The 13,665-nt window shown below is 38.2% G+C and overlaps 1 protein-coding gene across 1 annotated transcript in view; it reads left to right on the top strand.

Annotated features, from left to right (window-relative positions):
- l(3)80Fg (dnaJ homolog subfamily C member 16 l(3)80Fg) overlaps nt 1-13,665 on the top strand; it is a 507,034-nt gene that overhangs the window by 458,706 nt on the left and 34,663 nt on the right. The window contains exon 12 of the mRNA XM_067141678.2: nt 6,116-6,250. Coding sequence (XP_066997779.2) covers nt 6,116-6,250 — 135 coding nt within the window. The remainder of the gene's footprint in view (nt 1-6,115; nt 6,251-13,665) is intronic.

Consider the following 13,665-nt stretch of genomic DNA (forward strand, 5'->3'; position numbering starts at 1 on the left):
CAAAGAGCCTACGTACATTTATACCTCTTTAAAAATATATCAGATGATTCTGTAGTTACCCCTCAAGTTACACCTATTCATATACCATTAATACCATGAATAATTAAAACAAATCTATCTAAGCAATGTACACATGAGAGAAAAGGGCAGAATTTCTACTCATCATTTGTCAACTAGATGATCCATGATATTATTTGGTCAGCACATCTCTGTTGTCCCAGATGGTTTATGGACTCCAGTCTATCCTCCAAACGTTTTGGGAATCCATCTTGAATGTAGTGCAACATGTTCACATCAACACACAGTCCATCACTGTAATATTTTATCATCTTCATTGTCTGCAGGCCAACGGCTGTAGCTGTGTTGAAACACCAGATCCCGTGAAATCTCTGAAGGTAAGCAACATTGGGCGTGGTCAAGATACGGATGGAATGCCACACGCTGTTGGTGGGGGGTAAGGGAATGGAGGAGCGGAAAGGAACTGGCCACCCTACTGTACTTAAATTCCAGCTCAGGCACACCTCTGCGGAGGTTCGGACCTGCCTTCGGTCAGAATACACCCTTACCTTACCCTTATTGTCTGCAGGATCACCTGAAACTTAGAAAAAATTGTGAATCACAAGCCAAGGTATCGAAATCCACATGCAGAATTAAGAGTTCACACTTGCCTTGTTCAAATAATTAGAATTCACATGCATTTATATCCTTGCAAAATAAATGACACTATATCACATTACTTCAAAATATATTTCCAACTTGGTCTGTTTTCTCATTTGATCCAATTCACATAACGACTTAGCTGTGAACTCCAGGCTTCTGTGCCTCCACACGAGTGTATTGTTGAAATGGCATGGCGTACTCACACTAACGACTGGGTAATCTGCTCTACACAACCTTCCTTTATCACGGCACATCAAAGACTGAGTAGTGGTTCCTCGTCTGATTTCGCGAGGTCGACGGCTGAAGTTCTCAATCAAGAATGTGGAATGCAATAATAAACATTCTGTTCTTGAAATGGAATGATTTATATATGATTACACTTGCACTGATATTCTGTTGATTTTATCGGCTCCTTCACATTAAGATACACCCAAAATTCCTACACATCCCTTCAACATATTACATCCAAAATTTTAAATACATCCCAGACCGATGTCATGATCTCCGGCCATTAGAAACAGTATGCTGAGGTACTGTGTAAATCGTTTCCATATTATACCATGATAACCTTTCTTCATAAAGAGTCTCGCATAAGTTAGAGTTCTCAAAAATTAATTTTGTAAAATTTAGCACCTTCAAGAATTATTTGTTTGGGAAATGTTTTTTTTATTATAAATGTTTAATTATGCTGTCAGACTGGAAGATTTATTGGCTACACTTCCACGAATATGATCTAAAATGCAATACATCGCCTGTGACATCACCTGGCCATCTGCCTTTGCTACTTTGAATTTCACAATTCCAAATATGTTTAGCCACTTACGTTACTGAAAGGTCATACTGTGTATCCAGCAAATTGCTGCAATATTAGTGCAACATTAAAAAATATGCAATAGAAATAACTTACAAGTATAGAAAGTGATGCTAATGATAGGTATATATAAAGATGGCAGTATGTATGAAGGTGCTGAGTTTGTCCTTGCCTGTTTTTATATTTATGTTTGTCCTTGGCTTAAATAAAAAAATGTCCTTGGCTTTTACTATTATTGGTCCCTTTTTTCTCACTGACCTGTGATATTTATCCTTTTTTGAGTTCCATCCTTGTTCCTAGTTTCTTTTCTTCAGTTTCTTCTTCTTTCTCTTCCCTTACTTATCCTACACTGTGGTGAGGTCGTGGATGTGAACTGTCACACATGTGGTCTTGATCCTGTTTTATGACTGGATAACCTTCTTGACACCAACCCTGTTGTTGGGAAGCATCAACTATTATTTATGTTATTGAGGTGGTTGTTAGTGTAGTGTGTTGTATGTAGTGTGTATATGAAGAGAAGTGTATTGAAACAAACACAAACACCTATTCCACAAGCTGGGAGAATTAACAAAACATGGCCAAAATCAAACCTTAGACCCTCTGAACCGAAGGCTCCCCATTCAGGCAAAGAGATATACTTCCTTTCTTCTGTTATGTTCATGAATTGTTTACAGAAGGGTATATAAACACTGCTTCAGAATTATTTCAGACAAATTTATGGCATAGAAGTTGGCAATAAAACAATAGACCTTCAGATTTAACTATTCCATGTTATGAGCAACAACACACATAAAACAAGTTTTAAAAACTACAAACAAACCCTATGGCACTACAAGCCAGATTGGCCTTGGCCTACCAAGCAACCACTGCTCAGCCTAAAGGCTTGCAGCTTGGGAGGTGATCCACAATCACTGCAACAAATCCTCTTGGCTGTCATTCTTGGCTTTCTAGACCGGGGCCCTTGTGTCACTCTCAGATGGCTCTTCAGTTATTTTCACATAAACTGAGTGGATATCGAACCAGCCCTGAGGTTCCAGTAAAAATTCCTGACCTGGCCAGGAATCAAACCCAGGACCTTCAGCTAAGAGGCAGGATCTCTACCCCTAGACCACTAGGCTGGTGTAACAATGCACGCCATTGGTATGTATATTCTACACATGAAAGCAGCATTAACTGTTGAAAATATATGTTATCTGCATGAATTTGTGGATATATATATGCTGTCCAGCAGTGAAATTTTATCTTGTCTGATACACTTGTTCTACCTACTTACTCTTTTTTTTTTTTTTTGCTAGGGGCTTTCCGTCGCACCGACACAGATAGGTCTTATGGCGACGATGGGATAGGAAAGGCCTAGGAGTTGGAAGGAAGCAGCCGTGATCTTAATTAAGGTACAGCCCCAGCATTTGCCTGGTGTGAAAATGGGAAACCACGGAAAACCATTTTCAGGGCTGCCGATAGTGGGATTCAAACCTACTATCTCCCGGATGCAAGCTCCCAGCCGCGCGCCTCTACGCGCATGGCCAACTCGCCCGGTCCTACTTACTCTTTTATTTACATGTAGTATGTCAGAAAGTGCATGATGCTATGTTGTGCTCTGTCTTGCTGTCCTTATTAATAGCCAAATTTTTGTTTCAGTAGTTGAGTATTGTTGCAGTAGTGCTTCCAGGGAAGTATTTTTCTTTCTTGAAAGGAACCTGAACTAGCTTTCTCTTAGTACTATCAACAAACTTGCATAGGAAACTATTCCTAAAATTTATGTATAGTTAAGGGAGCATGAAAATTATCTGCCAGTTTCAATTGACCTATCTAAGGCATTTGATAGGGTAGATCATGGAAGACTACTGGCAAAAATGAGTGCTATTGGACTAGAAAAAAGAGTGACTGAATGGGTGGCTATATTTCTAGAGAATTAGAGTATGCGAAGCTTTATCTGACCCTGTAATAATTAAGAGGGGAATTCCTCAAGGCAGTATTATTGGACCTTTATGTTTTCTTATATATATCAATGATATGTGTAAAGAAGTGGAATCAGAGATAAGGCTGTTTGCAGATGATGTTATTTTGTACCGACTAATAAATAAGTTACAAGATTGTGAGCGGCTGCAAGGGGGACCTCGATAATGTTGTGAGATGGACGGTGGGCAATGGTATGATGATAAACGGGGTTAAAAGTCAGGTTGTGAGTTTCACAAATAGGAAAAGTCCTCTCAGTTTTAATTACTGTGCTGATGGGGTGAATGTTCCTTTTGGGGATCATTATAAGTACCTAGGTGTTAATATAAGAAAAGACCTTCATTGGGGTAATCACATAAATATGATCGTTAATAAAGGGTACAGATCTCTACGCATGGTTATGAGGGTATTTAGGGATTGTAGTAAGGATGTAAAGGAGAGGACATATAAGTCTCTGGTAAGACTGCAACTAGAGTATGGTTCCAGTGTATGGGACTCTCACCAGGATTAAGTGATTCAAGAACTGGAAAAAAATCCAAAGAAAGGCAGCTCGATTTGTTCTGGGTGATTTCCGACAAAAGAGTAGCGTTACATAAATGTTGCAAAGTTTGGGCTGGGAAGACTTGGGAGAAAGGAGACGAGCTGCTCGATTAAGTGGTATGTGTCTCAAATATTATTACAATATTATAAGTCCACCTGTTCAATACAATACAATATGGTCCACTATTTCATATGGTCAAAATTTTATACATAATACATTAAAGTCAATGGTACATGTTTCACCCTCCTTACGGGCATCATCAGCCTATATCAATCTTAAAAATAATACATATGGAGTCATTCTAATCTTATAAATTATAGGTTAAAATGTTGAAAAATGATTTCGTAAAACATTATACAATAACATCTAAAACAACGATAATGCACCAAAGTATGTTAAAAAAAAAAAAAAAAAAAAAAAGAGTAAATTAACTGTTTTTGAAGATTAAAACATGGTTAAACATGAATTTTGAGAGTTTAAAACTAAAATGGATCCTTTTTTTATAATATCATTAACACTGTGATGGCCTTGAATGTAAACACAATCATCAAAGGGGGATGTTTCTTCAATTCCCATAGTTTGAATCCAAGATGGTAAAATCACTGTCAGTTATTTAAAACGGAAGTGTGAACGTAATAAACATGTTAAAATGTATACGGTTGGTATATCTGAAAGTAGAAAAGAAAATGGAACTTTACCGACATCCGCTAGCTTTGACATACGTTTTATCATTAGCAACGCCTCTACAAGAAGTAAAATTACCGACATCCGCTAGCTTTGACATACGTTTTATCATTAGCAACGCCTCTACAAGAAGTTCCATTTTCTTTTCTACTTTCAGATATACCAACCGTATACATTTTAACATGTTTATTACGTTCACACTTCCGTTTTAAATAACTGACAGTGATTTTACCATCTTGGATTCAAACTATGGGAATTGAAGAAACATCCCCCTTTGATGATAGTGTTTACATTCAAGGCCATCACAGTCTTAATGATATTATGAAAAAAGGATCCATTTTAGTTTTAAACTCTCAAAATTCATGTTTAACCATGTTTTAATCTTCAAAAACAGTTAATTTACTCTTTTTTTTTTTTTTAACATACTTTGGTGCATTATCGTTGTTTTAGATGTTATTGTATAATGTTTTACGAAATCATTTTTCAACATTTTAACCTATAATTTGAGATTAGAATGACTCCATATGTATTATATTTAAGATTGATATAGGCTAATGATGCCCGTAAGGAGGGTGAAACATGTACCATTGACTTTAATGTATTATGTATACAATTTTGACCATATGAAATAGTGGACTATATTGTATTGTATTGAACAGGTGGACTTATAATATTGTAATAATATTTGAGACATACGTCAACTTCAATACGGAACCAAAATGAGAATAGTTACTTGTAAGTGGTATGTTCCGAGCTGTCAGTGGAGAGATGGCGTGGGAGGACATCAGTAGATGAATAAGTTTGAATGGTGTCTTTAAAAGTAGGAAAGATCACAATATGAAGATAAAGTTGGAATTCAAGAGGATAAATTGGGGCAAATATTTGTTTATAGGAAGGGAAGTTAGGGATTCGAATACCTTACCAAGGGAAATGTTAAATAATTTTCCAATTTCTTTGTGATCATTTAAGAAAAGGCTAGGAAAACAACAGATCTGCCACTTGGGCGACTGCCCTAGATGCAGATCAGTAGTGATTGATTGATTGATTGATTGATTGATTGATTGATTGATTGATTGATTGATTGATTGATTGATTGATTGATTGATTGATTGATTGATTGATTGATTGATTGATTGATTGATTGATTGATTGATTGATTGCAGTATAATAGAATTGAAGATTGTGTCTTATAAAGACAGCAGTGTGCATAGATTACTCTGCAACCTGTACAACAGTACACCAGTCTTACTTCAGAAGACATCATGAATATGTTTTGGTTGCAGATTGCAGATATATAAAATGTTTTCTATCTTAAGATATGAAATTGATATATCAAGTGAATTGTCCAGTGAGTAATACAAAAATCTGACTTACTGGATATCATAGTCTTGTATTATTGGTGTGAATACATTATTAACATTGAGAAAGAATGTCAGTGATTTTGTTCTCTTTTTTATTTCTAGAGAATGGTGAAAATGACTAAACATTTTAGCAATGCTTCTGATACAGCTAAAGGGGCCTTTATGGGTTTTGACAGCAGTGAATCTGATGACACAGAAACATCAGATTATGAACAGGGATACAGAAAAATGGAAGAGGTAAGAAACTTGTGCATTATTGTTTTTGGTGTTAATGTTATTAATTGAGTAGCTCCCTGGAATTATGTCATAAGCACCACTTAATAAAATGTTGGGAATGAAGAAAAAGTATGGAAACATCAAATTTTTATATTTTAAAGAAATTTTTGTCATCATCATAGGGACAAGGGATCTTTAAATAAATATATATATATATATATGCTAATATACACAAAATAAATGCAAAACAGAGAAATAAACTAAATTCTTCCATGTCTTCAGTGGAATAATGTTGTATAACCACCAAGTGAAATACAAAATAATATTGAAACATTTCAATCACGGTTTTTGACGTAAAATTGTTAATTGTAATTATGCTGTGACATTAACTCATTCTTACACAAATAATATGAACTGTTCAAGTACAAATTAAACTCCAAATAACATTACATACATACATACATACATACATACATACATACATACATACATACATACATACATACATACATACATTATCATTTTAGACCGTTATGCCTTTCAGCGTTCAGTCTGCAAGCCTCTGTGAATTTACTAATCATAGCCACAATCCTCTATTTGCAAATAGTGCTGTGGCCTCATTTAGTTCTATACCTATTATCTTTAAATCATTAGAAACTGAGTCTAACCATCGTCGTCTTGGTCTCCCACTACTTCTCTTACCTGCCATAACAGAGTTCATTATTCTCCTTGGTAATCTATCCTCCTTCATTCGCCTCACATGACCCCAACACTGAAGTCGGTTTATGCGTACAGCTTCATCCATTGAGTTCATTCCTAAATTAGCCTTTATCTCCTCATTCCGAGTACCTTCCTGCCATTGTTCCCACCTGTTTGTACCAGCAATCATTCTCGCTACTTTCATGTCTGTTACTTCTAACTTATGAATAAGATCCTGATCCTGAGTCCACCCAGCTTTCGCTCCCGTAAAGCAAAGTTGGTCTGAAAACAGACCCATGTAAAGATAGTTTCGTCTGAGAGCTGACTTTCTTCCTACAGAATACTGTTGATCGCAACTGCGAGCTCACTGCACTAGCTTTACTACACCTTGATTCAATTTCACTTACTATATTACCATCCTGGGAGAACACACAACCTAAATACTTGAAGTTTTCAACCTGTCCTAGCTTTGTATCACCAATCTGACATTCATTTCTATTGAATTTCCTACCTACTGATATCAATTTACTCTTCGAAAGGCTAATTTTCATACCATACTCATTGCACCTATTTTCAAGTTCCAAGATATTAGACTGCAGGCTTTCGGCACAACCTGCCATTAAGACCAAGCCGTCAGCATAGGCCAGACTGCTTACTATATTTCCACCTCACTGAATCCCTCCCTGCCATTTTATACCTTTCAGCAGATAATTCATGTAAACTACGAACAGCACAGGTGAAAGATTACAGCCTTGTCTAACCCCTGTAAGTACCCTGAACCGAGAACTCATTCTACCATCAATTCTCACTAAAGCCCAATTGTCAACATAAATGCCTTTGATTGATTTTAATAATCTACCTTTAATTCCATGGTCCCCCAGTATGGCGAATATCTTTTCCCTTGGTACCCTGTCATATGCTTTCTCTAGATCTACGAAACACAAACACAACTGCCTATTCCTCTCGTAGAATTTTTCAATTACCTGGCGCATACTGAAAATCTGATCCTGACAGCCTCTCTGTGGTCTAAAATCCACTGGTGGTATGTTAATCAATAAGATACCTTGATAATTGTTGCAATCCTTCCTGTTCCCTTGCTTATAGATTGGTGCAATTACTGCTTTTGTCCAATCTGAAGGTACTTTACCAACACTCCATGGTAATCTTACTATTCTATGAAGCCATTTTATCCCTGCCTTCCCACTATATTTCACCATTTCAGGTCTAATTTCATCGATTCCTGCTGCTTTATGACAATGGAGTTTGTTTAGCATCCTTTCCACTTCCTCAACCGTAATTTCACCAACATCACTTTTCCTCCTCTCCATGAGCTTGGTTGTTCTTAACATCACCAGGAAGATTTCCTTTTACGTTGAGAAGATTTTCAAAATATTCCCTCCACCTCTCCAGTGATTCCCTGGGATCTGTTATGAGTTAACCTGAATTACTCAAAATACTGTTCATTTCCTTTTTCCCTCCCTTCCTAAGATTCTTTATTAGTGTCCAGAAAGGTTTCCCTGCTGCTTTCCAGGTTATTACCAAAATCTTCCCACGACTTCTTTTTGGATTCAACAATTATTTGTTTCACTCTGTTTCTCTCATCTACGTACAAATCCCTGTCTGCCTCGGCCCTTTTTTGGAGCCATTTCTGATAAGCCTTCTTTTTACGTTTACAAGCTGCTCTCACTTCACCATTCCACCAAGCCGTTCGCCTTTTCCCATCTTTACACACAGTTGTTCCTAGGCATTCCCTTGCTGTTTCTACTACAGCATCCCTGTATGCTACCCATTCTCTTTCTATATCCTGAACTTGCTTATTGTCTATTCTTCGAAACTTCTCACTAATCACATCCATGTACTTTTGTCTAATTTCCTCATCATGGAGATTTTCTGCCCTTTTTCGTTTGCAGACAGATTTCACTTTCTCCACCCTAGGCCTAGAGATACTTAGTTCACTACAGATGAGATAGTGGTCTATGTCATCGAAAAATCCCCAGAAAACTCGTACATTCCTAACAGATTTCCTGAATTCCAAGTCGGTTAAGATACAGTCTGTTATGGATTTGGTACCCCTAGCCTCCCATGTGTAGTGGTGAATAGCCTTATGCTTGAAGAATGTATTTGTAACTGCTAAACACATACTAGCACAGAAGTCCAGCAAACGCTTCCCATTCCCATTAGCTTCCATATCTTCCCCACATTTACCAATCGCCCATTAGCACTATTCTATCCTTGCTGTTGACCCTGACCACGATGTCACTCAATGCTTCATAAAACTTGTCAACTTCATCCTCATCTGCACCCTTACATGGTGAATACACAGAGACAATTCTCATCCTAATTCCTCCAAATGCCAAATCTATCCACATCATTCACTCATTTACGTGCCTAACAGAAACTATGTTGCGTGCAATGGTATTCCTGATAAACAGCCCTACCCCATACTCTGCCCTTCCCTTTCTAACACCCGTCAAGCACATTTTATAATCTCCTATCTCTTCCTCATTATCACCCCTTACCCGAATATCACTTACTCCTAGCACATCCAGATGCATCCTCTTTGCTGACTCAGCCAGTTCTACTTTCTTTCTTCCATAAGCCCCATTAATATTGATAGCTCCCCATTGATTCCATTTCGTTCGCCAAGTTGTTTCCAAGGAGTCCCTTGCCTGTCAAATGGGAGTGGGACTCCGTTACTCCCATAGGTCCGAGGCTTGCTTAAAATGTTCTGAGGTCAGTAAATTCATGAAGCAGGATGCTACCCTACTTGCACATAGTCCAATTGAGGATCTCTCCTCTGACGGGTTATGGACCACGGGTGGATTGTATAGTCCTAGCCGCCTGAGTACAACGAGGGCCATGACTCAGAATATGTCCGAGATGCCCACTCCCATTCCATAGCAACTGGTATCCCGACTCTCAGGACCACTTACTAGGCCACTCAGCCGTTGTCCATGGTTCACGAACTAGGACGCGATTACAGTAACCTACACCATGAACCACCCAAATAACATTTTAAGACAAGGCAAACATGAATGTCAAAATGTTTACTTCATACACTTAGTATTGCTACACGTTACTCTACAGGCAAGTCTAAGTAAAACTTTCAAGCACTTTCGTGTGGTATATAATTTGTCATTATACGAGATCCCTCTTTCTTCCAGGGTGATTGGTAGAGATGATCATATAATCTTCCTAGTTGATTGGGTGTTGGCAGGCAAGGTTCCATATGGCATACATGTTTAACAGGCCTGTTCTTCACTGGTTTCTTGATGGAGTATGTCATCCAAGGTTGAAGAACATTGTGTGATACCTTGTTCATACAGACACTGGATCATCATCTGAGATTTAAAGCCACATTACTTTTGAGATTTTCAGCCCTGTATTCCGTTGAATACTTTCTTCCATTGTTGTGAAGTTTTTAAATTGTTCTTGTGTCATGAAGCACACTGAGAATTGGTTACTTTGACAAGCCCGAGTAATGAGTTCAACCCAGTTGAATGGAACATACGCCATAGCTGTTTTCTTCTTTTGCTCAATGAGAGCAAATTCACGATTACATGGCAGAAAGCTGTGACCACTGCACAGAAATTTTGATTGACCCCGGTGAAGTATTTTAGCTGTATCAGATAGTATAGCTAACTAAGTACTTTCCAGTTGGTGTTCTGGGCTACACTTCTGTCATACCAGATTATCAGCTTTCTTTTAATGCCATTCTGAAGAGGTTTGAAGGTGTCTGCTGCATATTTCAGTATACAAGATGCAATTTTAGAAGATCCATGCTTTGCCTGTGTTTCATATCACAGAAACATTGTTGCCTTGCCACTACGGGCATTATGAACGCAGAAGTTGTAACTAGCATACTGACGTTGATAAAATATATTACTGTGACACATTGTTGGAGTATATAACACCTACTGCAAGTCAATATATATAAACAACCAAAGACTGGCTTACTTTTGCAGCTTCACTATCTTTTGTTAACCTACTATAAGACATATCAGCTTTGCTTTGGTGTGCAGAATATTCATTGTGCAGACAGTGTATCTCATTTTCATTATCTGCATTAACAATCCTAACAAAATTCCAATCACAAGTGGCACATGTATCCGACTGTGGCACTCCAAGCATTAAATTGAAGGCAGTGTGAAAAACTTCCCTATACAGTTGAAGCATAACATTAGTCTTGGGATTTTTTTCCGTAGACCAGGCGAGTTGGCCGTGCGGTTAGGGGCGCGCGGCTGTGAGCTCACATCTGGGAGATAGTGGGTTCAATTCCCACTGTCGGCAGCCCTGAAGGTGGTTTTCCGTGATTTCCCATTTTCATACCATGCAAATGCTGGGGCTGTACCTTAATTAAGGGCACAGCCACTTCCTTCCAACTCCTAGGCCTTCACTATCCCATCGTCGCCATAAGACCTATCTGTGTCGGTGCGACGTAAAGCCACTAGCAAAAAAAGAAAAATTCTGTAAACAAATTGTACATTTTCTTTACTGATAGTTCTGCAGGTAAATATTGCCTGCAAGTTTTGTCCCTATTGTAATGACTATCTTATAGGGAGAATGACCTGATGTGCTGCCGAATTAATTCTTTATCCTCCTCAGGAATATTGTGAGGTCTTTTGTAACAGGTGCCTCGCTGGTCTTTCAGATCCAAATTCAATTTCAATTTGTTCTGTATAACCTGAAGTCATCTGAGTGTAACAGCATGTACATCGCAAAGCACCTTCTGACAAACCGGAATACCTTTACCTTGTTCAATGCTAATGAAATAGTTAAAGGTACAGTGTCTCTTGGAAACAGTTACTTGTACCTTTCTTTGCTTTATCGGTTGGATTTCCATGTATTTGTGTGCTATAAAAGCTGTTTGTTCATCATATGACATTTTATAGAGTGCTAAAATTGCCCTTTGCTTTTGTTCTGGTGTGAGAATGTGATACTGTAGTATAGCAGCTTTACATTTACCTATCTGGTGTCGGTGCGACGTAAAGAAAGTAAGGTATCAGGAATAATATTACTCATATTTACGTACACATATCTTATGAATTGTGTGTACAATTTTCAGAGTAACTTAATATGCCTAGCGAAAGCCACTGTAAATAAAGGATAAGGCATAAACATTAATCCACTTACCGGGTTCAGTTTTTATTTCTCATCTCTAATAACACCATTTCTGCTTGTATATGACTTCCCTCTGCTCTTCAAAACCTTCTTTTTTTTTATCCTTCCATTATTTAATGTTTATGGTCCTCTTCCTGCTTTTGTTTAACATTTTCGGTACAGAGGGGTCCAGAAAAATGTGGACACTATTTGATAGTCAGTATTAATGGAACAAAGTGTCATACTGTTACAATTCTTGCACGGGAGGGGAAGGTTATTTTGTGTGTTCAATGTGACCCTCATTAGCACCCAAACAACGTTGATGCCACTGAACTGCTATCGAACTACGGCTGTCAGTGTTACCAGTGTGATAGCCGCACAGGATGCCTCGATGGTTTCTCGAAGCTCATTCAGTGTAGCTGGCTTCTGTCGATAAACTTCATTTTTCAGGGTCCCTCATAGGTAGAAGTCAAGAGGTGTAAGGTCTGGAGACCGTGGTGGGTACTCAACAACACCTCTTCAACCTATCCATCGTCCAGGTAGATTTTCATCCAAGTAGGCTCTAACATCTCTGTGGCAGTGAGGCGAAGCACCATCTTGTTGTAGGTAAAATCTTTTATTTCCAAATATCTTTCAGAAGGCAGGTAAAATTGATGTTTGCAGCATATGAAGGTATACCTCACTAGTTACAGTACCTTCAAAGAAGAATGGGCCAATCAAACCGCATGATGACAGACCACACATGTGAACATGAGGATTTTCAGGAGCCCAGTACATGTTGTGGGTTTACAGTACCGTTCAGTTTGAATTGCACTTCGTTAGATCAGATAATCATCCCTACAAACTGTTCATCCTCGCAAAGCATACCTTCAAACCACTCGCAATACTCCATCTTTTGATCCGGGTCGTCCTCATTCATAGCGTGCAGCAATCTTGGAATGTACACTCTTCACTTTGCAGCCTTCAGAGGGGAAATGTCAAACACTGCAGCTTTGTGCCTACGCTAATTTTCTAACCTTACTCAGAATTACCAAAGTAATCCAAAGTCGAGGATAGGAGTTCAGTAGTCATACATTCCAACCTCAAAACAATGTGTATTTGCTCAGATGAACATCAGCTGTACAAGTGCCCAAACTTCCGTATTTTAAAATGTGATCAAAGATTCAAATTTGTGAAGGATAACAAACTCTGTAGCAATTGCATAAGTTCCTTGCACACATGGAATGCATGCACTTCCAAGCTCTCATGCAAGCCCTGTAACAAGTATCACCACACATTGTTGCATCACAAATCTAAAAATTAAGAGAACTGTCCCTCACTGTAAGTATCATTGGCTGACAGTTCTCAGTGATCATCATATTATTCTCTAGGAAGCACACCGAGGATGCAAATACTTTTGAGTACTGCACTAGTAGAGATACTCATCTGGTCCATGCCATAATAGACAATAGATCTGGCAATAACTTTATTTCGGAACACATAGTACAACAAATGAAGCTGAAGAAAAAGGCAGCTTCTATAACCCTATAGGCTTTCTGTGAGCCCATATCCCAAGCAAACACAACAGTGGATATCGAGGTTCATTTAAGAGACTCTCAATTACAAGTATTGGAAAATCCCACAGGGCATAATACTCA

Source organism: Anabrus simplex, chromosome 2, assembly GCF_040414725.1.
Source record: "Anabrus simplex isolate iqAnaSimp1 chromosome 2, ASM4041472v1, whole genome shotgun sequence".
NCBI classification, from domain to species: Eukaryota; Metazoa; Arthropoda; class Insecta; order Orthoptera; family Tettigoniidae; genus Anabrus; species Anabrus simplex.